The sequence below is a fragment of the Cebidichthys violaceus genome, unplaced genomic scaffold (genome assembly GCF_023349555.1).
Source record: "Cebidichthys violaceus isolate CVI_PGR_0920_01 unplaced genomic scaffold, fCebVio1.0.p SCAF_21, whole genome shotgun sequence".
NCBI lineage: Eukaryota > Metazoa > Chordata > Actinopteri > Perciformes > Stichaeidae > Cebidichthys > Cebidichthys violaceus.
The window spans coordinates 12,498,278-12,525,407 of NW_027176384.1; the positions used below are offsets into that span (position 1 = coordinate 12,498,278).

The 27,130-nt window shown below is 40.9% G+C and overlaps 1 protein-coding gene across 1 annotated transcript; it reads left to right on the forward strand.

Moving 5' to 3' along the window:
* Window positions 1-134: 134 nt before the first annotated feature.
* On the forward strand, window positions 135-25,319 carry creb3l2 (cAMP responsive element binding protein 3-like 2). The gene is given in 14 exon segments (XM_068717453.1): window positions 135-785; window positions 18,389-18,632; window positions 18,727-18,953; window positions 19,047-19,125; window positions 19,350-19,552; window positions 19,792-19,938; window positions 20,144-20,202; window positions 20,392-20,460; window positions 22,927-23,026; window positions 23,255-23,384; window positions 24,177-24,301; window positions 24,303-24,412; window positions 24,694-24,727; window positions 24,729-25,319. Coding segments are annotated over 14 exon segments (1,788 nt in total). The 5' UTR covers window positions 135-686; the 3' UTR covers window positions 24,891-25,319.
* The last annotated feature ends 1,811 nt before the right edge of the window (window positions 25,320-27,130 follow it).

The window sequence follows — 27,130 nt, forward strand, 5'->3', positions numbered from 1 at the left end:
GCCTAAAACTTTCAGCAAAGGCCCTGAAATGAGGCGTGCTGCCTTTATTTTGAAGTTCCTAACCGGAAATTGTAGTTTGTTATTATAGGTATTTGACGCTAGTGTCATAAACAGCTGGGACAGATGAACCACTTCACGTCTTACAGCCTACATTTAACCTCCAGTGTATTCTAGCACTTTCACTTTTACTTGTTAACAGTCGTGCTCACTTTATGTTGATTTTCTTTTATTTCTTGAGTTCATTTTTCCCCCAATTTCTCTGCTTCTCCGTGACTCCGCCCATGCATTCCTGTGTGTCTGGGCTGTGAAGAAGAAGAGGAGGAGGAGGCTGCAGAAAGCTGAAGCAGAGAGGAGATGATCATCAGCAACAACAACGCTCAGCTTTAACGTGACTGCTGCAGCTTTCTGACACATCGAGCATTTATCCCTCAAGTCTGAACCAACGGCACGTGTTTCTATTTATTTTACTTATTTCCTTTTACAAGTTGTTGGAAACTCTCTCTTTTTACACCGGAGTTGGAGCTTTTTTGGGGAGTTTTGGTTTTCAGTCCGACTGCAACAAAACAAAACGTTTTTGTTTTCGCTGCTTTTTATTTCTACAACAACAACAAACCGGCCAGAAGAGAGTGTGTGTGTGTTTGTTTGTGTGTGTGTGTGTGTGTGTGTGTGTGTGTGTGGAGGAAATCATGGAGATCCTGGACGGTAGCGAACCGTTTCTACACTGGGACCGGAACCTCAGCGAGCTGTCTGAGGCTGGAGAGATCGACCGTGTGCTCTACACCAATGTAAGTTATCGATCGGGGGGGGGGGGGTGATCGGGTCCTGGTGATTGGCTCTGAAGCCTGTCAGTGATAAATAATCACCTCTTAATCAATTTGAGAGGAGGGGGAGGGAGGTGTGTGTGTGTGTGTGTGTGTGTGTGTGTGTGTGTGTGTGTATGTGTGTGTGTGTTGGTACCCGGCTCTCCATTCACAACTTTGAGCCTTGAGGTCCAGGATGCAACTTCTTTTTGATGATTCCTCAGCCTCCTTTTCCTCCCTTTCTTTTCCTTGAAACACACTTTTTAGCAAGACGGTGACAAAGTATTTAAAATGAGAGATAAGGGAGATAAAGATGTTTTGTTTACTTCATATTTCATCATTTAAAAAGGAGCACCTACTCACCTTTGAGAACCTGGAAATAGGAAAATATTTGGCCTTTTCGCACAATTTTGAGAGACTGGAAACAAAGAATATTTTTGCTTCATAAATTACCAAAATAGTTTTTTCTCTGTCTATGAATGACAAAAGAAAACAACTAGTTTTTGAGGATATGGAACTTCAAAATAAGACTTGTAATGTTCTTTTAGTGTTTTAACTTGTGATGAACATTTAGGTCCGAAAGGTTATAACTCAGATGCTTTATGTGACACAGGGTGGTACACTTTATGTACCACTTTATATAGAGTTTATACTTAATATCATATTGAAAAAATAACTGTTTTCATACGTTCTCTTTGGATTTTATGAATAGCAAATCGCAGGTCATAGCTGAACCAAATAGTGACAGATTTTAGGAGCATTGCGTCGGTGTGAGGGCCCTTTATTCAGCTATACTCATAGCTTTTACTTTTCCATTGACAGATATTTTCCGTCAGTTATTTTCTCCAGTGACGCTGCTTTGAGGCCCCCCAAGTTGAAAATGTGGCATTAGGTTTCTTACAAAACGTATTTGTTGTTGCAAATCAGTTGTATTTTAACAACGTTATTTCTCGGGGACGGTGTTGAATAGTTTGTGAACATGTCTGAGTCTGAAGACGTAAAGTTGTTTTTTTGCCATTTTGCAGAAATAAGTTGCACACACAGCATCTCCTCAGGAAAGCTGCTTTAAAATGGCCTTCAGTTGTGTGTTAACTTTGAAGTGTGTCATCTCTCGAGAGGAGAGTGTGTGTGAGTGAGCCAGAGACTGTGTGTGTGTGTGTGTGTGTGTGTGTGTGTGTGTGTGTGTGTGTGTGTGCGTGTGTGCGTGTGCGTGTGTGTGTGTGTGTGTGTGTGTGCGTGTGTGTGTGTGTGTGGACGATGGGAGGGAGCATTTGGGTTTACAGGGGAAAAATCCAGCTGGCTTGCAGGACGGGAATCAGACACCACAGAGGCCTATTGAGCCCTGAAACTTAGACAATACACACACACACACACACACACACACACACACAAGCATGTGCACACACACACACACACACACACACACTCTTGTAGGAAAACCTGCAGACAGGTAAAGACTTGTGCTGATAAAACTTCAGAGCGTTCAAGCTGTGAATGTTGGCCTTTTTAAACGAGTCCCGAGGCTACGAGTCCTGCAGCTGTTCAACATGTACTGCACGGTTTTGGAAGATTGTGTGATGAGAACAAAGATCTTCCGAAGATAATCTGCTAAATGGAAAACAACGGTCTCCACATTGATAAACCACAACATTAAAAAGCTCTACATATATATTTTCTCGTGATAAAAACAGTAGTATAATATTCTTCAAGATTTTGAACTGAGCCATTCTGCATAGTGATCTTTACTTTTGATACTTTGGCTACATTCTGCTGATAATACTTCTGGTCTTTTACCTGTAGTGTAGTATTTTTAGACTGTTGCATTTCTACTCTTTGAAAAACACATAGACCAGTCGGTAAGTGAATGTTGCATTGTGGGAAATGCAGTGTTTTTGGAGCTTGACTACTAGATACTAAACAGGTATCTCAACTTCTGCTGCTGCGATTTTGATAAATCCTTTTTAAATTTGCATCTTTATTCTACTAGTTTTGTCCATCATTTCTTTAACTTCTGATGACATTTAAAGTCACATTATCTAACCCGCTTTAAAGGGCCAGTGTGAAGCTTTTAGCAGAAACGCAATATAATATTAAAAACTTTGTTTTCGTTTGTGTATGATCACATGAAACTAAGAGTCTTTGTGTTTTCATTGGCTTAGAAAACTTCATATCTACACAGGGAGCGGGTTGCCTCTTGACCGCCATGCTGCACCTCCATATTTCTACGGTAGCCCAGGAAGGACAAAACAAACACTGGCTCTAGAGAGAGTCTGTTTGTAGTTCTCCGAAAGCGTTGGTACGGCCTGCTGCTGTCACACCTACGTTGCTCCTATAGTAGTGTTATTATGGTATGGATACCAAGGTTTTGCTCTCAGCAGCTCAAGTACCGCAGTCTTGGAAAGGGAGTCAGCTGGTTCCAATCTGCAACCACAACGCTAGATGCAACCAAATCCTAAACACTAACCCTTTAAGAATTGTGTCAAGAAACGCTTATTTGTTTTGACTATCAATATGCATTATAAATAAATAAGTCAAGACTAGTTGATACCTGTGATTTTGGCTCTGCATTTCCTGCCGTTGTATCAAAACCATTTTGTGCTGCTGTCCCACTTTACTGCTCTCAACTATAAGAAGATCAAAGTTGAACCTCTCCAGGTGTTAAACATGAAGCCTCGCTCTGCCACTAATGCTGATGGCACACAAAGGTCAGGTTGTGTTAAGCAGCGGGACTAAGATGCTCTTGTTAGAGAGGTGAATATTCTATATATATATATAGTAAAGCATGAATAGCATGTGTGTGCGAGTGGGGGATGCATGAAGACGGCAGTGTTTGAGTGTCGGGCAGCTTGGGAAACAGACTGGACTCTTTGTTGGGTCTCTCTCTCTCACGTTCTCACTCTCACTTTCTCTCCCCGGGGGTTTTGTTGACGTGAGATTCCTCACAACAATGTAAAGCCTCTCGGTCGGTCGCATGTGTGGGATCCTCGATCTCCGCCTCCCTCATCAGTGAGACGTCCCTCCCGTCTCCTTCTCTTTGTCTCCGCTCGTATTATGATCAAGTTCCTCAGGTTTTAGAATAATAGCATAGCGTCATAGCCAAGGTGGAGTTTGTTCTTTTATCTCCTTTCATTCGTGCGCCTCTGACGCAACAACGGACGTATTTATGTGAAGTGAGTTATATCTATTTCAGGAAAGAGAAAACCAAACCTCCAAAACAGGAGGTCAAATTAATCGATTAATCAAAAACATCTTTCTTACTATATGTAAATACTGGGAATTAATATGATGTTGCAAGTGATGTTCAGTGTTCTTTTTATTTATTTAATTTGTATTTAAAACCTCGTTAAACACGCTGAGGGAGAACCATTAAGTTCTATGGTACCGAGCTCCATACAATAAATACAGATGCAGCTGAAATCAAACAGGATAATATATGGCTATATCAATTAAAACAAAAGATTAAAAGCAATGACAGTTGAAAATGTCTCGTATTGATGAGGACAATTTAAAGCTGCTACAAGGAACTTTAACTTTGTGTTTCTGAGCACCAGAGTCCCTTTAGAAAAGCTCTCATTTAACTGCGGCAGGGTCTGACAGTCTGCCCCTCTCAGTCCTGGTTCTGGTTCTCCCGTGCTTCCCTTCCCTCCAGCGGGTCCAGCAATACGTCCTGGGTCTCCAGCAGCGTGGTGTCGGTGTTGACTACCAGAGAGGAGAAGCTCTGCTCCTGGAGGAGGAGGAGACGCTGCTGCTGCTGCTGGGAGCTGAGCTCTCCTCCTCCTTTCGGAGCTCCAGACTGCAGGTCCAAGGCTGCAGGTGAAGCCGGATCTGGGTCTGTCCTCGGTGGACCGGTCTCTGCTGGAGGATCTGGGTCTGTCCACGGTGGACCGGTCTCTGCTGGAGTCTGAACTGAAGGAGTTTCTGGTGAACCTGCATGATTTCATCTGATTTCACCAGAATCCGACCCGGTGACACCGATGATGAGCGTTAAGAATAACTCTATAGACATAGACCATCTTCTCTCTGATGGTCTCGTTTACCTATGAGGGTCACATAGAGGATCAGGACTAAACTGAGACCGGTTCATAACCAGTTAAAAGCTCCTCACATTAACTTTAAAGTTTTATTGAAGTATATTTCCAGCATGAGCCCCTCAAGTCAGTGAAGTCGAAGTGTCTTTCTCTCTTCAGACTTTGATCGATCTGAACACCATGAAGTGTTCGTAGTCATGAGTTAATGCTCAGCTGGGAGATAACCGCCTGTCTTGGTTTGACCAAATGTCTGCTTTTGAGTTTAGAAAGCTTGGCTTCCTGTCAGACAGATCAGGAAATAGACAGAGAGAAAGCGGCTTTAAATGCTATTTCATGCTCTTACACATACTTGTCATTATAAAAAAACTTGGCGTTGCGCTCAGCACATGGTGTACTCGTGGAGAGAAGAAGAGGACATGCAGAGGAAACGAGTATATTTGCTCTGCTCACGCTGCAGGGCTTTCCAGCTCTGTGTGTGTGTGTGTGTGTGTGTGTGTGTGTGTGTGTGTGTGTGTGTGTGTGTGTGTGTGTGTGTGTGTGTGTGTGTGTGCTTACATAACACACAGCATACCTGCAGATAAAGATTTACCTGTGTCTTTAAATCAAACTCCAGCTGTAATACAGCACTTCAATTCATATAATGGCTTTGACAGTATTTACTCAAATACTGTGCTTCGAGGTACTTTACTTGAGTATTTCCATTTTATGATACTTTATACTTCTACTCCACTACATTTGTGTGACAACTTTAGTTTCTAGTTAACAGGATATAAAGGAGTTAAAATGCAACATATACATTTTACCGCAAAATCAATACTTTTACTTTTCAAACTTAAAGTAAATTCTACTGATAATAATGTTACTTTTTGAATATTTCCACAGTGTATTTTCACAGTGTGGTATTTGTACTTTTACTCAAGTAAAGGATGTGAGTACACACACTAGTGGCTTTATTATTATAGTGTGCAAACACACACAAGGAGTCGAAAGGTAAACAGCCCGATCCGTGTGCTCACTGAGCTCAGCCTGTTCTCCGTCGGGGCAGGGCATCCTGCTCGCCGGTGGCCTCGCTCTGTCTCTCTCTGAATGCTCCATGTGTCTGTTGTGTCAGTCCGTAGGCAGCACACACACACACACACACACACACACACACACACACACACAGTTTATATACAGATAATGAGTAAATGACGACATAATTTCACAACCATTTTACTGCCAATCAAAGTTCGAGTGTCTCTGTCTGTATGTATTTCAGTTTTACTCAGCACTTATCAAAAAAGTATTCAGATCCCTTACTGAAGTAAAAGTACTAATACCAACCACACTGTGTAAAAAAATACTTCACTACATGTAACAGTCCTGCATTCAGAACCTATTTAAGTACAAGTATTATTGGCAACATTTATTTAAAGTATCTGAAAGTAAAATGTTCCCTGTAAGTGTTTTACTTTGATTCATAATGTTTCTAGATTTAAATCACTGCTGCATGAATGTGTATGTTGCATTTGAACTCCTTTTTATCCTGTTAACTAGTTGAATCTACATTGAGGCATCATATTCTATAAGAAATCTCTAAAAAGAACAAACAAGCCTGTTTTCAGCTTTGTGAAGATGTATTTTCCAGATGATCCTAGAGGCTTTTTAAAGAGTTTATTTAGCTGAAGAAGTAGGAGGATTCTCTCAACACATAAAGGAAACACTTCATCCTTTAGTTTATCATAAACATTCAACATCAACACATCTGGAGATATGTGGTTTTACCTGGAAGGGGATGAAAAACATCTGAAAAAAAACTAAAGCTCTCAGATAAATGTAGTAAAATTAAGTACTTTAAATATGTACTTGAGTAAATGTACTTGGTTACATTCCACCACTGTGTTCCAGTTTTGATATTACAACCAGACCGGCCTCTCCATCTTTAACTCACCTAAAGGAATGCACCTGTGTTAGATAATGACGTGTTATTACTGCAGGTGTGGTGCCGGATTTTCAGGTTGGTCGACTGAGAGTTCACTGTGTGAAACAGGCTACGGTTAAATGAATACTTACATCAATTATTTTTTAAGATATTATGATATGGACAATTTTCTGATTATATTTCTGCTGCTTGTAGAAACTTAAAACACCCAATCATCCAAAATAAAATCCCTGCACCACTCTATTAGCAAATGCTGGCATCCTAACAAGCTAAACTAAAATGGGGAACATGGTAAACCTGCTTAGCAACAGTGTTTTAGCATTTTGAGCATGTTAGCATGCTAGCGTTACATAGCGCCTAGCATGGATGTTAATTCTTAATTCTTGTTTGGAAATTGGAGCTGCTTACTGATTTACTGTTTATTACCATATTAGGTTTGGTCACTGGTTTAAATTTGATTAATTAAAGTGGCACACATCAATATAAGATATGTTTCATACACATGGAAGTAGATCCCTTCACAGTTAGCTTAAATAGCTAATCCATGTCGCTAAATTCTGCATTTACTTGTAGTCTAACTAAAACCCCATTTACACCTGACAGTAATGTGTGATCTGTACTTGGATATCCTACTTGGACATGTTATATGTTATATACAGTATGTTATGTTCATACAAGAGCTAGTAAACTTAAACAAACTCGGCAAAAGCTAGTTAGCTACTTGCAGTAGCTAGCTTGCTACTTGCGAGCTATCTGTGCTACTACTACTAGGTATAGCCAGGTTTTAAGAGACAAGAGTTTAGATTTATTTATGTAATATTTTAAATATATAGTCATAGTCACAATAATGAAATCCCAGGTTGAAAGATAAGATCATTTTTCTTTAAGACATTGCAATAAATAGCAACACACACTGGTTGTAAATGTTAAGGCCGTACTCAAAATACTCGCGTATTTCAGGGTTTTGGTGTCTTAGGGTCTAAAGGCTACTCCTGAGGTTTTTCCACCCATTAAATATTTGGCACATTTCACAATATCTGTCTACGTTGCTTTTAATCAGAGCCACCTTGCTGACTTGAACTCTTTTGGCTTTAGAAAGTGACAGCGGGTCTCCACATGGTGTGCAAATGCACGCATGAAGGAAACGTTTTCTCTCTTCTTTTTTCCAAATCTGATGCAACTTTTCTCCCGACTTTGAAAGTGGACTCAAGTTTTGCTGCAGGCGGACGGCCATTTGGGAGCAAAGCGAAGGTAGTAATCAGCGTGTGAGGGATCATTATGGAAAATCCACAGGAGCCTTCGTTCTCTGAGGCAAAGCTAAATTTACCTCCTCTGTATAATTCTGTCTGTCTCTTTTGATTCTGCATTTCCCCGTCCCCCGTCTGGCCCCTCCGGTTTTGCTTTAGTCACCATAAAAGGTTTGAAATGTGTGTGTGTGTGTGTGTGTGTGTGTGTGTGTGTGTGTGTGTGTGTGTGTGTGTGTGTGTGTGCACGTGTGTGTGTGTGTGTGTGTGGTTAGCAGGGTGTGGGCTTAATATCCCTGAGTAGCTTATACACCCAGCCCTAAAATTAGTCTGGAAGCTGTTTGGTAATTGCAGCCTGGTGAAAATGCATCTAACTCGCCACTCTTTCTTTTTTCTTTATCAATTCTAAAAGACACAGAGGTGGACATTTGAGCTATAAGTTTGTAGCAAGAAATAGAATGTTATGTTCTTTAAAGTTGCTAAATCAATAGTATTTAGATGTAGTTTTTGGGGCTTGAAACATCAAAGTGTTTCATGTGCTTATTAAACAGTATGAGCTGTGAGACCCGCTCTGATGTTTTTGTTTTTTTATGGATGTTGCAGCTCATATCCTGACTCAAAGTGTACAATCAGCTTTAAACAGAAACCTCTCCATCCGCTGTCTAGTTAACCTTTCACCCCTCTTTCCATACCTCCTCCTCTTCCTCACTCCTCCTTCGTCACTCCTCCAGGGTGAGCTGAGAGTCAGGACGAGTCGGCTCCTGTCCAAAATACCAGAAACTCCTCCATTGCTCCCATTTCTGAGTCTGCTTTTTAACCTCCTTGTTTCTCCTCCTGACTCTTCTTTCATCTTTCTCTTCCTCTCCAACTGTCTCTTTCTTTCTTTTCACTGGTTTACTTCATCTGTTTACTTTTAAATGAACTTCATACACTCAAAATTGGGCCTTGTCTCCTAAAATTGTCATTCCCATGCAACAAACCTTCATTGTCTTTTATGTTTTGAGGAAAATGGATTTTGTTCTCACAACTAAATAATAAATAATAAATGGGAAAGATCTGATGTCTGGGTGACTTTTATCGGCTATCTCAGCGAGGTGGAGGCAGATATAAACATACTAAGACACAAAATATTGCAAAAATATTACTTAAATCCATAATATCAGTAGTGGAATCCACTACTACTTAAAAACCCATTCTGTTCAAATCATACTTGTCTCTGCATTCCTCTGAAAGAACAACTCTCCATCACACCTTTTCTCTTGCGTGAACCTTTCCATTTAAAGAGATGTGAACAAGCCCATTCATCCGTACATAGTGGTGTGTGTGTGTGTGTGTGTGTGTGTGTGTGTGTGTGAGAGACTTGACATTCAAGCATGCCTCTACTTGGCAAACGTCCCTCTCACAGAACTCTGACGCTTTAAGGGGAATTGAGATCAGAGGCGCGCCCAAACAAGTTTCCCGGGAGTGATTGCTATTGATTAAAGCGATCTCTATGGAGTACTCAAGACCGGCATTGACCCAGTTTTTTAACCCAGAAACCAACAAATGTTTTGTGTGTTAAATCCTGCAGCAAAAACACATAAACACAAAGACAGCACTCGTTAACGAAGACGTTAAGCTTAGCTTCCTCTAAAATCTCACCACTTCTTGTCTTGAAGTTTGCAGCAGAAGAAAGTTTCAGTGAGTTAAACCACAGAGAGTTGATCCTCATGAAGAGGAGAGAAGTTTGCAGTTTGTGTTGGAGGAGGAACGTTTAAAAAACACAAAAGGAGAGCTGGGAAAACTAGAAAGAGGTGAAGGAGTTCACTGGTTGAGTAACGTCTGCGTGTGTCTGCGTGTGTCTGTGTGTGTGTGTGTGTGTGTGTGTGTGTGTGTGTGTGTGTGTGTGTGTGTGTGTGTGTGTGTGTGTGTGTGTGTGTGTGTGTGTGTGTGTGTGTGTGTTTAATGGTACTTTGTGACCGGTCAGTGTTACAGTGCAGAGATGGAAAAAGTTATTCGTGTGTGTGTGTGTGTGTGTGTGTTGACCCAGTTTATAACGAGCACACACACACACACACTCAGGATGAGAGAGGGAGAGACATCAGAAGACAGCTGTGCTTGTTTTTGACACAAACAGTCTCAGCTGTGTTTGAGGCCAGTGTTAAGTTATGTGTCGGACTATTTCTTTAAAAACAAGTTACAATATATATAGTATACTGGAGTAATTTCCTGCTGGTCACTGTAGTTTTCATCAAAGAAACAGAAGAAGTAGTGCATTTGTTAGGGACTATTTTCAGCAGCGGATTAATCCTCATTTGGTGCTCTAGTGCAGTTATTTTCAAAGGGCAAAGTGGTGGAGAAAGGAAGAAGATTTATCAGGATACACTGACGATACTCGTTGGTTTAATTCATTGTTGTTTGTCGTGGGATTTTGTTGACGTGAGGAAAGTTAAAACACTGCCGGCCTCGAGCTGATATTGTAGCTTCTATCAGTCTGGTGAAGTCATTGCGTAACATCTGGAGGGTCACTGTGTGTTTTGGATGTGTGTGTGTGTGTGGGCAGAGTGGGGGTTGTACTCTGTGATCGGTCAGAATGACAGAGACTGGAAAGTGTGTGTGTGTGTGTGTGTGTGTGTGTGTGTGTGTGTGTGTGTGTGTGTGTTTTGAGGATAGGAGTTTGAACTTTTGGGAAGCCAGATGGGGGGATTAAACCAGAAGGGGGGCCTATGAGTAGGAGAAAATGAGAGCTTTTTCCATTTGTCATCGTCTGGGTCTGTTTTTTATATCGTCTCTGTTGTGAGGCCTCACTACTTCACTCACTCACACACACACACACACACACACACACACACACACACACACACACACACACACACACACCTGCACTCTAATATCAGCAGAGTCCCCGTCAGATAACGACTGACTCATAGATGTGAACTTTGGCTCCGGATCTCTTTGTCGCCGCTGTGACACTTCCTATTTTTAACGCACTTCCTGTCGCTGCTCTGCGTGCACTTCTTTAAATAAAGCGTGAAAACATTAATGAGACCGGGAAAAAAAAAAAAGGTCAAGGACGACGGTGTTGAACAGGAAATGGACCCTGAGGTTTTTTGGGAGCTGGTTTGTAATGGATCTGCTGTGATTTGTGTCACATTCAGGCGCTGTGTGTTTAATCCTGTCCTCACACTGTGGGTGGAGAGTAAACACTGCTGGACGTCACACCTCCTGTTATCCTCCCTCACATCCTGTTGTTTACATCCGTCTACCATCACTCCACCCCCGACACAATTCTGTTTAAAGAATGAATAATATGATAATATCAAGGCAGATTATGTTGTTTTTTATGTATCAAATTGTCTGTTTTGCATGTAGACCATATGGTCTTTTCAAAATAAACTTCCGTCTTCACAGCAAACAACTCAATTTCGGCAACTGAGTTCCTTCCATGACTGTTTTGCTTTTTCCCGGTGCACTTATGGCGTCCTTGATTAGTAGATGAAATGTGGCTCAAATCAAGCTCTCGGGATCAACGATTTTGAACAACGTTGCTCGAGGCTGCAGGGTCGTGCGTGCAACATGTTGCTTGATCTCATCTCTGGTTGTCTAAGATGTGCATCATGTGTGGTTGTGATTTGCTTTGGTACTTTGTTTCTTATTTATTGCAACTATGGAGGAAACTGTAATGATGAGACGATGCCGTGTCAAATCATGCGAGTCCAAGACAAATTATATCGTATATAATCTGAATCGGGGTGTGTGTGTGTGTGTGTGTGTGTGTGTGTGTGTGTGTGTGTGTGTGTGTGTGTGTGTGTGTGTGTGTGTGTGTGTGTGTGTGTGTACACTTTTGTCCTTGTGAGAACCACTTTGAGTCTCCTTCACAACGAGGACATTTCTGTGAAGCGAGGTCACTTTAGTTCCCCAGACATTACGGAACGAATGATGTCAACAAGACGGATGTGTGTGTTTGTGTGTCTGTTGGAAATGATGGTGTCACACATGAAGCTGCACCATGTTAACTCCTCCAACACAGCCCGGACACGAGGCCTCGGCGCTGGGCTCGGCCCCCCCTGCTGATAAGGCCCAGATAGCAGAAACCCTCCAAGGCCTGGGATTCGTCTGATTATGCTGACACGTACAATATTAACGCCACGGCCGAGATGGCCTCGAGTCTCAGAGCTGTTCCAACAAATGGTGGGTGATATATAGTCCTGTTCACTATCAGGGTTAACTAATGCAAACATAGGATGGTTTTAGTTGTTTTGGCTCGTTGCGGTGCAGAACAGCTGTTTTATACTTCTATACACGTTTTCACGGAAAATTGTATTCTCGATCCAGCTAACAAAAAAAGCACTTTTGTCAAATTTCTCAGCTCTGCTTTGAGTTTGTGTGGTGCTAATAAGATCAACTTAAGCATGCATTTGGCTTAAAACGCAACCGAGTCTTTACACTTGGTCCGAACAAAGTACATGTATTGATGAAAAGCTGAGGCTGTGCCTAGTGTTCCCGGTAAAGCCTCATGTGGGCCTGTCGACTATAGTGGAATAAATCACTGAAAACTGGAATAAAAGACTAAATAGTTGTACTTTTTAGAAACCTCTTGGATTTTCGGCCAGCGTGTTTGCTGCACAATCATTGGTTTTGTTATCAGCTGTTTAATCTGCTCAAACACTAGTTTCCTGGCTCAATTTGACTTTATGCACCTGAAGTTATCAACAAGTGTTAAAGATTGTATTCCGATGCGCTGAAGGAATCTCCGCCGCTCTGCAGACAAAGTCTCTACACATGTTCTTCAAGTGTTAAAAACTGCTTGCGCACATTGTTAGCATTCCAGCAGATACTTGCTGCACTTCGGCTCACAGCTGCAGGAATGGGGATGCAGTCGCATCAACTGAGGTTTATGCAAACTTTTTTTTCTGGTGGGAATTTCGCCAGAGGGTCAGAATGGTGGGAATTAACTACGAATGCAGAGGAACTGGATTTTTTGAGAGTCTCTGGACTTACTGGGAAATAAAAAGAAGGATATAGAGTAACGTTTCCCCTTCAGTGACACGATACAATCGAGCAAAGCTCAGAGGTGTTTTTGTTTCCTCGTAGAAATACCCCAAAAAACCTGCAACAAAACTGAAACTGAAACAAGTTTTTAATTAAAACGAGGCTCGCTTCTGTCTCTCGATTGGTTTTCACCACCTGTTCTATAATGTTATGCATCTTCTCAGTGCATGCGTTCAACAGTGTCCTGTGTAAGCAACGAAAACACTAGATTTTAATCTCACTCAGACAACTTTCAAGATAAACAAAGTTTTGTTTTACTAGTTTTTATCTGTGAAGAAAAGGCACATTTATTTATTTATATATATGTATATTCATTCACAAGGTTTCAACCAGTTACTTTATTGATATTAAATAAATAATTTAGTAATGCTTTATAAATCAGTTATAAACCATTGATAAGAACAACTTGTGTGTTGCCAGGTTGTTATTTAACCTCCTCCATCATCAGTTCGCTTCACTCCAATGGAGAGTTTAACCCGTGAGTTCACTTGTATCGTATTACTACTACTTAATTATTAATTAAATATTAACATAGCGGACTAGACGGCTCATGAGCCTTATAATGACTTATTGACATATATATCAGGGGTTTTAAAAGTCTGACGCGGCGTATTTGTAGCCTGGATTTGTTTACATTTTGTTAAGTTAGCGTCATTAAAAGTATGCTGAATTAGCTCTTAGCTGCTCCTGTTCACAGTGCACCCATGGAGGTACACACAAGTATCACTGGATTACTGTTATACTGAAGATAATGCCAAAACTGTTCTGCAGTTATAAGGAGACTTTTATTTCCTATGATTTCCAAGTGGATTTATGGACTTTTATTTGAGATAGACTTTCTTATAAATGAGTGATCTATAAAAAAAAAGCCATTAGCTACAGATTATAAACCTATTGGTGACTTATTAAACAGTGGAAATGAAACTATGAATAAATGATTTCGCAGTAAAGCGGCAGATAAACGGTCAGATATCTCTCGGGACTTTAATACTGGTTTAGTCTGGTTATGATGGGACACGTGGTGGTAATGCGTGGTGGTCTATAGTGGCTGGAACAAGTCCTCAACCTGGATCCAAAACAAACAAATGAGTGATTGACTTTATCTCGACATAACTCCGAGTGTGTCTTTTTTTTATTAGTGTGTTTGTGAAGTTGTATCATCAGCAAAAGTACACACAGATGAGTCCAGGGCAAGGTACACACACACACTCCCCAGGGAGATGACCCTTGGTTCTGTGTGTGTGTGTGTGTGTGTGTGTGTGTGTGTGTGTGTGTGTGTGTGTGTTTGCATCATTAGTAATGCCAGTACTCTTTCACATCTGTTTTTGCTCTTTAAGGGAGGAAGGTGTTACGTCATCAAACGTCCCTCCTCTTCCTCCCTCTGAAGTTTTAAACTTCTGGTCATTAAGCGTTAAAACAGACATCCTACTTTTATTTAACGGAAGAATTACAGGCCTGAGAGGACATTCCTTCCACTCCTCTTCCACTCCCAGACCGTTAATTTAACTGCTAAATACTGACCAGCACAGCTGTCCAGGCTTTTATTGTGAAGGCTTATCACTCGCCACTCTGCCTGGGAGTGTTTTTAAGAAACTGAAATATCTCAACAACTGTCTGATGGATTGGCATGACATTTTGTACAGACATTCCCGATCCCCAGAGGATGAATCCTTATGACTTTGGTGATCCTCTGACTTTTCCTGTAGCGCCACCATGAGGTTGAAATCTGTAATTTAGCGTGAAATGTAGCTATCAGATGGATTGGTATGAATTCTGGCTCCAAAAAAGCAACTTCGTGACAAAAAACAAGATGCTCTTTGGCTCAAACTCAGCTCTCAGTTCTGCCTCTGATTGTTTAACAGACTTTTCTGACCCAGTTCGGCATCTTCTCTTCATCAGTGTTTCTCTGATTTGTATTAAGATCAGGCCTCTGAGAGGATTGTGTCTCTTTGGATGAACCAGGATTTCTGTTTCCCCAGAACTGGAGAGATAATCTCTGTCTTTCCTCCTCCGTCGACAGACTTCACTGTGGCTTCATTAAAAGATAACAATCTGCACTTTCAGCGACGTCCTCTGCAGTGTTTCGATACGTTGCTCAGAAAGAACATGAGAATAGGCTCTTTGTTAACACCACTGCTCCTTCAGACTGGTTACGGATTCTTGCCCTAGTTCCAGTTTACGCTCTCAGTTTTTCCCATTCAGGCTTTAAGTTCTGTTTCCCAGCCGAAGAGTGTCGAGTTACAGTCGACCCCAAATAACGCCTCTGTGTTGGGCTGCGAAGACAAAGAGGTTCCTGTTGTGTGTGTGTGTGTGTGTGTGTGTGTGTGTGTGTGTGTGTGTGTGTGTGTGTGTGTGTGTGTGTGATGAGTTACACCCGACCAGTGACCGATCCTGCAGCCCGGTCTGCTGCCCTGCATCACATTTTCTTCTCTCGGCCACAACCACACACAGAAAATGACAGGGAGCGAACACAAATCCTCACTATATGTGTGCGTTTGGTGTGGTTCTGCAGAGACGGACCTCTCCCAGTTTCTTTTCTTGAACAACATGAGGCTTTATTCCTCTCTGTGTAAACGGCTGGCACTGTGACTTAGCTGTGAGCTTAAACCTGAGCCCCGCTGTAGCCTGTGTTTGTTTACGTTTCGGCAAGTTAGCATCATTTAAAGTATGCTGAATTATCTATAACCTGCTCTTGTATGCAGTGCACCTATGGATTTACAGACAAGTATCACTGGATTACTTTTATAATGTAAAAATGTGATGTTTCTGCAGTTCCAAGGAGCCTCTTATTTGTTATGATTTGCATGCAGATTTAAGGATGTTTATCTTGTCTTATTAATGGTTTATATTGATCTGACAAAACTAAAAGTTGATGTCAAATTGTGACATTTGTGATGTCATTTAAACCCACAAAATATGGCTTTGTGTTTTTTTAAAGATGGGTTCTGGATGTAGTTACTCCTCCCTAAAAACTACACCCTCTTTCACCATCATGATGTTTTCTCCTCTTTTTCAGCTGAAACCTGATCAATCTCTTTTCTTTACTCCCTCTTTGAGAGGATGTTGTCAAACTATTTTTCTCTAAACTCGAATAAATGTTCACTTTTAATGGAGTTAACTTCATATATTTTATATTTTCCCGCAACAAGTGCTATTTTATTCGTTTGCCAAACCCTCAGCTGTCAATAACTGAACAACTATACCAGCAGCAGATGTATGCGGTAACCAGGAGACGCTGTAAAGCGTCGTGAACTGCTGTAAAGGTTTCGCCTGTGATGGGTTTTGGCTCGAGCGCACTCATACGTGCACTCTTTTCTTAGCTGAAAGGTGGAAATGGACCCATCTGATGGATAAATGTGTAAATATTTGTCTTCCCTCCTTGAGTAGATTCACGGTACGCTGTCGGTGTACACACACACACGCACGCACGCACGCACACACACACACGCACGCACGCACGCACACATACACACACACACACACACACACACACACACACACACAGAGGCCTGAAACCAGCAGCCTTATAGGGCAACATATGGTGGCAGGAGCGTGCTGTGTGTTTATGGAGTTAAGAGGTCATTTCAGTGTGTGTGTGTGTGTGTGTGTGTGTGTGTGTGTGTGTGTGTAATAGAAAGTCTCTCGGCCTGTAATTGAAGCCACATGTTTGGCCCTCCTCCTGTTTCCTCCATCTTGATTTCACTCTTGTCTATCCGTACGTCCTTTTGTCTGATGTTACGTAACAAAATATGCCTGAATGGTAGATTATCTTTCCTTTCCTTTCTTCCCTCCTTTGCTTTTTCACTTCTTTCCTTTCCTCTCTTACTTTCCCTTCTATCCTTCCTAACTTCCTTCCTTCTTTCTTTTCTTTTCAATTCCTTTCCTTCCTTTCTTTCCTTACTGCCTTTCGTCCCTCCTTGTCCTTTTTTTACTTCTTTCCTTTCATTTTCTGTACCCCTTTCTTCGTATTTCCTTTTTTCTCCCTTCCCTTCTTCCCTTTCCCTTCTTCCTTCCTTATTTCCTTTTTTCCTTTCCTTTTTTCCTTCTTTTCTTTCCCCTCTGTCCTTTCTTCGTTCTTTCTTTCCTTTCCCTTCTTCTTTCTTTTTAATCTCTTTCCTTAATTAAAACTACACTCTATTAGACTTTAACTTTTTATGCTAAAAACTGCAGGTTTGTCTTTAGTTGTTCTCTTTTCTTCCTCTTCTTCTGTCTTTTTAAACTTTAAACTCACCTTGAGTCTCCTCTGTGTATGAAATGTTCCGCATGAATAAAGATTCCTTCATTTCCTTTCTCTCCTTTTCTCGGTGAACAGTTTCAGATGTCTCAGTTTCACGTGTTTTTGTTTTAAACTGCTTATTTCCTTCTCACTGGCTGAGCCCAGACTGCTCTCATATCATTTCACGTTCCTTCTGGAGCGATGAGTTTGATTGAGGACAGGACTTTTATTTTGTAGTTTTTATGTGAATGTCACACAGTTATATTATAAAAATGTTGCTGTTCCAATAATGAGTCACTCTTACTTCTATTAGACTTATTCAAACATTGTGTTAGTTAACAGCAAAGTAGTTCATTTATTCTTAAGTCTTATTCTTTCAGCTTTCAAAATACTGAAGAAAAGAATCTATTCGTTGTTGTCCCAAACTAAAACATGAGCATCTGTTGCTTTTCTCTGATTTTATTATTATTAAGAAAAAACAAAAAGAGACATTTGTCAACAAATTGTGACCGACACTTTTTACTCACATTTTGTTGACGACAACCAAAAACAAATTCTGCAGATGAAATGATAATGAAAATACTTTAAAAAAAGAAAAGAAAAGAAACATCAGGTGGTGATGACTTGCTGGCTCCCCAGCAGTAATTCTAGGTTTCTACCAGTTCCATGCTCACTAACAGGAGATGTGTGTCAGTGTGTTATCAACACGTCACCTGCGGGGCCTTTTGTTTTTGTTCGTCACAACACCTGAACGCTCACCTCGCTGAGAGATGGAAGGAAAAGATAGAGAGAGCAGGAATGTGGGGGAGGAGGACCATGTCTTCTTCATGGCTTTTGTAAATGTGTCTCCACACTGAGAGTCACACACACACACACACACACACACACACACACACACACACACACACACACACACAGAAAGAGAAACAGTGAAAGACAATTTTACACGTTTTTAATTGGCTGCTTTAGTGTTCCCTGAGGGTAGTAAGGTTTAGCCGTCTGTAATTACAGGCAGGCTGTCTTCCACTCTCACTATGTGTCTTCTAATTATCTAATTATCCGTCTGTGTCCTCGTCTCAGATTGATATTTTATGCTTGTATTAAATAAGATGGTTACAGTATATATTTTCCTTCCTGGTCTCGTGCAGCACTTCTCCGAGCTCCTCGACGATCTCTCCCAGGATGCATTGCTGGGCCAGCTGCTCAGCGACCCCTTCCTGTCCGGGGTGCGAGGCGGCGTGGAGGCCATGGAGGGGGAGGACGGCAGCGACCTGTCCCCGTCCTCCCCTCTGCCGCCTCACATCACGGCCGAGCACAGCTACTCGCTCTGCGGGGACAGCCGACCACAGTCGCCCCTGTCGCACCTGACCGGAGAGCAAGGCAGCGACGCAGGTAAGAGGCAGATTAGTGGAATCAGTTTTAAAACACAGGTTAAGAACATCAGTCTCCACAGTAACAGGAGTCCATGTCTCCTCTTGTGCAGCAGAGTCTGATGGAGAATCAGCTGACTGGCCCATGGAGCAGGAGGACGCCATTGACAGCCTCCTGTGTGAGACTCCTTCCCTCCTCCCCACCCTCTCCCTCTCTCTGGTCTCCTCCAGCGGGGGGCCCCAGGAGCCCGAGGGCCCCGCTGTGGCCCCAGCTGCCGCCGCCGCCGCCGTCTCCCCACCTCAGACCACCGTCAGCAGCCACAACCAGGGCAAAGGCTTCAAGGTGAGAGTTAGGTGTGACGATCGTTGATATTTTTGGTGATTTTTTTTTTCTCCACTGTTTGTAACTGTGTCATCACTCTTCTTCTGTCCTCAGATAAAAGAGGAGAACATCATCCCTCAGATTAAACTGGAGCCTCATGAAGTGGACCAGTTCCTCAATCTTTCACCCAAAGGTGTGAATTGAACTGTTTCACCCTCTCACGTGTCAGTTATCTGATGCTACACTGACCCCTGCTGGTCATTGGTTGATGCAGCAGTTTATTTTAACTTTTCATGGTTGCATGAAGCATTTTTAATCTGGGTTTCCCTGCAAAAAAAAAGGCGCTTTGATTGTAAACCTTCCCCCTGAAACACTTTCTAATACGTATTTATCTTCCTCTCAACGGTGTCCTTCCAGGTCTGGAGTCGCTGCAGATGCCTCCCACTCCTCCCAGCTCCCACGGCAGCGACTCGGAGGGCAGCCAGAGCCCCGTCCACGCCCCGCCCGGCCTGTCCTCCCCCACCTCCCCCACCAGCCCTCCTCCCTCCCAGGCCGGCCTGAAGGTGTCGCCTCGCGCCACTTCCTCCCTCTCCAACTCCCCTCTGCTCACCGCCGCCCATGTGAGGAATCCACCACTCCAAATCAGTCACACATAACAAAAATACGTCGAGACATTTTCATTCTCTGCTAATTACAATCTTTATTTCAGTGTTATAATCCATCTTTTCCCCCCCCTGTTTATAACTGGCTTCTACCAACATGTCATGGGTCTTCATAACCAAAGAATGTTGTTATTCATTTGTGTGTGTGTGTGTGTGTGTGTGTGTGTGTGTGTGTGTGTGTGTGTGTGTGTGTGTAGAAGCTGCAGGGGTCGGGCCCGCTGATGCTGACTGAGGAGGAGCGTCGGACGCTGGTGGCCGAAGGTTACCCGGTGCCCACCAAGCTGCCGCTCACCAAAGCCGAGGAGAAGGCGCTGAAGAAGATCCGCAGGAAGATCAAAAACAAGGTACAGATTCCTGACGGGCCAGTAAATATCGACATCCGTATCATTTATTAAGAATCCGCTCAAGTTGTCAACTACAGGCCACTTATTGTGAGTTAAATGTCATGATACATTTAGTCTCAATTAGGTTTTTGCTCTGATAAATAGAGAGGATGCATAGTCTCTGTTCTTATGTCTTAAATAATATATGTATATGACTTTGTCTTAGATTTCGGCTCAAGAGAGTCGCAGGAAGAAGAAAGAGTACATGGACGCTCTGGAGAAGAAGTAAGTCCTCCTCCTCTTCTTCATTCTTCATCATACCAGAGAGACTGGGACATTCCAAGTGTGCAATTATGAGTGTGTTCAGAATAAAAGCAGCAGATTACATCATGATAAAGAGGAACTACATCGAGTTGTGCTAAATGCTAAATGATCTGCAGTCACTGACCCTGCAGTACTCCTGTCTGACCACAGGGTGGAGACCTGCTCCAACGAAAACCACGAACTACGCAGGAAAGTGGAAACTCTGGAGTGCACGAACAAGTAAGAACAACACAGTCACACATTCACACGCTCAATACACTCGTGACCGACTTCAGACACAGTACAAGTACATGTACTGAAAGGTGTATTTTAAAAACATTTAATTAAAGTAGTTCTCACTGTGAAGTATGCAAACAAAAGGATTGTTTATCATCTTTATTTTCCTACTTGTGTGTATCACAGGTCATAATCAACGCATCACAATACACAATGCAGTGGTACAACGTAGTTTAAGTACTGTTAAAGTACTTTACTTAAGTATATCAATATCCTATAACATTTCACAGGGAAATATTGTACTCCACTACATTTATTTAACAGCTCCTTTAATTTAACGTACAAAACTTATTAAATTAAATATGATTAATCTTTATAGATTAAAGGTCCCAAATAACCTCACATGTGTTACATATGTCGCTGATTAGACTCAGGTTGGAGTTGTACTTCATCACATACTCAGTGTACTTCATCACGTACTTATTGTACTTCATTGCATACTTGTAGTACGTCATCACATGCTTATCTTACGTCATAACATACTTGTCGTACTTCTCCACGTACTTACTATCATACTTCATCATGTTCTTTTTAGTTCTGAAATAATATTACCATGTATTATTATTATTTATTTATTTATATTTAATTATCTTGTTGCACAGTTGTGTGTACAAGCTATCTCATTTGCATAATATAACCCTCTGAAAGGGGACCATTTTGCATGATGAGTACTTTTTACTTCAAGTACATTTAGCTGGTAACACTTTTCCTCAAGTAGAATTTCAAATGCAGGACTTTTTACTTGTAACAGAGTATTATTACACTTAAGGAGATGATCTGAGTACTTGTTCCACCACTCAGCTCAGCGTCTCTGTGCTCTGACGTTAATTTAACCAACCATTTCCTCTGGTAATGTCATTATTTGTGACCACTCACGGCTTCACCGGACTACTGGAATCGATACGTAAGAGGGGGGGGGGGGGGGGGGGGGAGCTTTTCACAGTTTTTTAGGAAAAGACCGGAGCTCTTCATAGATTCTGTCTGGTGACACAGATGAGTGAGCTGCAGGAGAGGCGACGGCTTCGCCTCCCGTCGGTCACCACGATTCAACAGCGGTGACAAACCGAACACCAGGAAATTAAAGAGAGGGGATGTCTCTCTCTGGATTAGTCTGTCTTGACACATCCTCCGGGACTTCACGTTTATAGCCAACTTTTTATTTGTACAATCCCTTTAAAGGCATTTGTTTGTTATCACACGGTGTAGCTGACAGGGGAAACGCTGACTGAATCTTTATTGCGGAATCAAAAGCTCCCTTTAGATCACTTCATAGGCAATTCTGCAGCCATGCATAATCATGAGGCTGTTTTTTAATGTGAAATGCTCGAGCCGGCGTTGTTCACTCTCGTTGTGCTTGGATGAGCTGTGTGTGTGTGTGTGTGTGTGTGTGTGTGTGTGTGTGTGTGTGTGCAGCTGACTGGAACACAGCTGTTTAGGGTCTTGTTTTCCATTCAGTGGTTAAAGTGCGCTTCATCGTCACTGTCTGAAAGTTAAATGAACCGCTTGCATCTGTGTGTGTGTGTGTGTGTGTGTGTGTGTGTGTGTGTGTGTTGATGCTGATGCACCTGGATGGTGTGTGTGTGTGTGTGTGTGTGTGTGTGTGTGTGTGTGTGTGTGTGTGTGTGTCTTTTTAATGAAGCAAACGACAGAACAAATCCTCTGACTGGCGCTGAATAAAAGACATTAACACCGGGCCAGTTTGTAGCTGCTCATGCACGTCGTTTTATTTACATATTGACAATATTAGAAGAAGTACTCTGTTACAAGTTACAGTCAAAATGTAACTTACTGTTGAGGTAAAAGTACATCAGTGTTGGCATCAAAATATACTTAAATGTACCAAAAGTACTTACTATGCAGAATGGCCCTTTAGTAATAAATAACAGTGTTATAATTATTGGTGCATTAACTTCATCTCTAGTCTATTGCATTGTAATTTATTATTGATTATATTTTGTATTATTAATCTGAATCTGCAAAGTACCAAAAGCTGTCAGATAAACATAGTTAAAAGTCTATTATTTTCCTCTGATATGGAGTGGAGTAGAAGTATAAAGTAGCATAAAAGTTGTACAGTACTTGCACAGTAGTAGTAGTAGTACAGTGCAGTACATGTACTTCCTTTACACTGCTGTATACTGATGTTTTAATTGTATTTATGGTGGTGTATATCGGTAGAAAATTCAGATTTTTTACTAAAGTAAAAGTTGTACAAATATAAAAACTATATCAATTATAAGTGTATAACATTATGGATCGAACCCTACAGAGGAAAGATAACGTTTTTCTTATTTGTGTGTGTGTGTGTGTGTGTTATGTATCTAACTTGTGTGTGTGTGTGTGTGTGTGTGTGTGTGTGTGTGTGTGTGTGTGTGTGTGTGTGTGTGTGTGTGTGTGCTTCTTCCTCAGGTCTCTGTTACAGCAGCTGCAGTCTCTGCAGGCGGTGGTGGCCGGTAAAGTTCCCAAATCCTGCAGGATGGCCGGCACCCAGACATCATCATGCCTAATGGTACTACACTGTGTGTGTGTGTGTGTGTGTGTGTGTGTGTGTGTGTGTGTGTGTGCTAACAGGAGATTGTTGTGATGAAACACTGATTAAAATATTGAATTGAAAACATCTGCTTCCATTCATTAGCTGCTTAGCATTGATTCATAATGTATTTATTTCTCTCTCTCTCTCTCTCTCTCTCCCCCCCCCCCCCCCCCCCCCCCCCCCCCCCCCCCCGTCTCTCTCTAGGTGGTCGTGTTGTGTTTTGCCCTGTTTTTGGGGAGTTTCTACCCCAGCAGTTTGACTCCGTGCTCCACCATCACTGAAACTGGCCTCGCTTCCAAACAGCTGGCTGTCAAAGATTCCTACACAACCACAGGTGGTTAAACTCTACATACAAATTAAACCGATGTCATACAGACATCATGAATAACCTAATAATGATAACTTCATCTGTGTAGCACGTTCCTCAACATAGTTACAAAGTGCTAAAGAGAAAGTATTACAATTTATTATTAAAACCAGATAAATGAGACGGAAAGAAAGTAAAATAATACACTTTTTTTCGGGGGTATTCCTTTAAACAAGTGTCTTAAATGTACACGGGTATTAAAACCAATCACAATACACTACAAAGAATGCAACTCAAAATATAAATATATATACATACAGTATATATCATGGAGTCCTGTTGCATTATTGGAAGTACTCAGCTAAACTGTCTCTTCCTGCTCTTTCTATTTGTAATGAATCATTATTTTCCCGGCTATAAAACTGCAGAGTCCATTATAACATCGGCAATAATCAGATTCCACCTACAACGCTGCAATAATAGAAAGCGGCATAGCTACTGATTACAAGAGCTGACCTTTCACTACATCCTCTCTCCTACCTCCCACACACACACACACACACACACGCACGCACACACACACACACACACACACACACACACACACACACACACACTTTTATAACAGAGACCAGATATAATTTTCTTGACAATCAAATTCAGTTTCCTGTCCCATCCTGCCCACACACACACACGCACAAAACACACAAAACACACCGTCTTTATTACGATCTTTATAAACTTTATTAACCTGTTTAAGAAAACGGTGACATATCAATAGATAATATCTAAATTAAAATGTCTTTTTTCCTCTTTCAGTGAAGTCGAGGAATCTGTTATCGACCTTCGAAGACGAGCAGCCGCACCTCCTCGGACTGGGCGGGGAGTATCCCGACCAATGGGAGGACACGACGGCCGTCGTCCTGGCGGCGTGGCGGCGCTCGGGAGCAACAGAAGGAGGCCGTGGAGCCCAGCAGGGTGGAGACACACCCACCCTTCAGAAATACAAGCAACGATACGCAAACATCCGAAAACCTGCTGCTGGACCTGCACAGGTGAGCTCACAGGATCAGTTACCTGGAATAAATATCAATTCATTTATTTAATCATAGTCAGTAGGGTTAATCATTCTATCATGGTATTGATCCAGAAAACAACTTGTGTATCAATCCTCCCGAAAAAGTAGTTCTGAGACTTTTTTTACCTGTGACCCCTCACCACAAGTTGTTTTAAGCAGAAACAAAATAAAAACCGATGTATTAAAAAACTAAATTGAGACAATGTGACCATGAAATACAAATAAACGTACTGAACTCACCTCTCTCTTGTCCCTCAGGTCTCTGGAGCAGAGGACGAATGAGAGCAGCAGTAAAAGTGTTCGAGCTGGAGCGAACGGTCAACGAGACCTTCCTGAGATTCATGTCAACACACACACACACAGACACACACCACACACACACACACACACACACACACACACACAAACCCCCTGTAGAGCTGGTTCAGTGTCCTGGAGCAAACCTCATACAGTAGTTCCCACTGCTGATTGTTCCATCTCTGCTTAATACACTGTAATGATAATAATAATAATAATAATAATAATAATAATAATAATAATAATAATAATAATAATATTAATAATAATTAAGAGGCTGGTTGCACTGAATATTTTTTACATGAGTTCACTTATCAGTTGTGTCTGGCTTGAATCACATTGTGATGAATTCAAATAGATATAAATAGATATGTTTGGCATTTGTTCCAGTGGAAAGTTTATTAAAATATGACGTGTGAGGCTTTTTACAGGACATTGACGGAGCACCTTTTGTATTTATAGAAACCTTTTTTTGTTTTGTTCCATTTTCGTAAAATGATTGCTCTTTGTAGTTCTTTTATTATTAAATGTTTTTATTCCATTCCAGTGAGGCATACATCCCATTTTGATATGTGCTTGTGTTCATAATATATTTTTTGTTATTTTTTATTTTATTGTTCTCTTTTATATATTGTTTTATATATATATATAGTATATACGTATATATATACGTATATATATGTATATATACGTATATATATATATATATATACGTATATATATGTATATATACGTATATATATATATATATATATTATGTATATATACGTATATATATATATATATATATATATATATATATATATATATATATATATACGTATATATACATATATATATATATATACGTATATATATATATATTACGTATATATATATATATATACGTATATATATATATATATATATATATATATACATATATATATATGTATATATATATATATGTGTGTGTATATATGTGTATATATATTCTCTTCAGCTGACTTGACATTTCATACATTGAGGGCTTAGCTTCAGGTTCCTGCGCTCATTTAAAAATTAAAAGTTCCAATGTTTATTTGTTGTTAGAAAGTCATATTTGGGATATTTTAGGTGTGTTGATCAATCTGCAGCTCAAATCTGACATTTTCTCACAAATAATACAAAAAAAAAAAGTTAGCCGCTTAGCTTAGCTTAGCTTAGCATAAGACTGGAAACGTATGGAAACAGCTTGCCTTGCTCTGGCCAAAGATAAAAAATACACGTACAAGCAACTCTAAAACGTTCTCATTAACGAATGAGATATGACGTATTCATTAGTGAGCTTTATAGTTGTGATGCTAGCTGTTTCCCTCTGTTTCCAGTCTTCATGCTAAGCTAAGCTAAGCTAAGCGCCTGCAGCTTCGAATTGATCGTACAGACATGAGACTGGCATCGATCTTCTCGTCTTAATTTCTTTTTAAATGTGCGGAGGAACCACATGAGTGAACTTTTTGCAGTAACTGTTGGCCTTTAACCCTGCGATGCTTCTGCCTTTAACCCTTTCACTGTCAGCTCCGAGAGTCTTTACCTCGCTCTGTTCTCTCAGCGTTTGCCAAAAAATAATCTTTATTCCCAGAAATGAAAAAAAATAAGTATCTATTTTTGTAAATATAAGTTGTGAATAAATAAGCAAGTCTAAATGTGTGTGGACCTGTAGTTCATAAACCAATCCATAATTCATTCAGAGTCTATTTTGGATGCAACATTGTTGATAAATTATGACGTAAGATGCTTTAGTTCTCGCGGTTTGTCCTCACTGTCTGTTTGTTAGTTTTAATTACACGTCATGGCTTTAAATTAGTGTGTTTTTTATCATTTTGCTTATGTGTGTTACAGACTCGTTGCAAATACAAACATCCCCTTTGTTAAAAACTCAAGTTATTTAAGTCCATTTTATTTTACAGACTGAGGATGAATCAAACTGTCCACAGAAATAGACCACAGTCCTGTTTAGAGACTAGAAGACAATATTTGTATATCTCGGTCTCATGTTTTTAAGCCTTGTAGATCAATCGGCGGCTAGATTGTCAAAGATTTGTTGTTGAATCTGTACGTTAGGATGCACTGATGATAGTCTTTGCTCCGAGGCCGCCACAACGACATTCCTCACTGCTGAGGTCATAGGAAATAGCAAGATTTTAACTTAATTTAGATTTATTTTTCATGGAAAACGTCAATTAAAGCTGATTTTTCCAAATCAGCTTTAATTTTCCATGTTGCTTCAGTGTAAAGCCACTCCTGTCTCTTTGCTTTCAAATGAATATTCAGTATTTTTAGTAAAATTATATTTTGCAAAACAGATTGTGATTGTGTTTGGTCTGTTTGTTGACGTTAGAGGAGAAAGAAAAAACAAAAGTTAGCTTGCTAACATGTT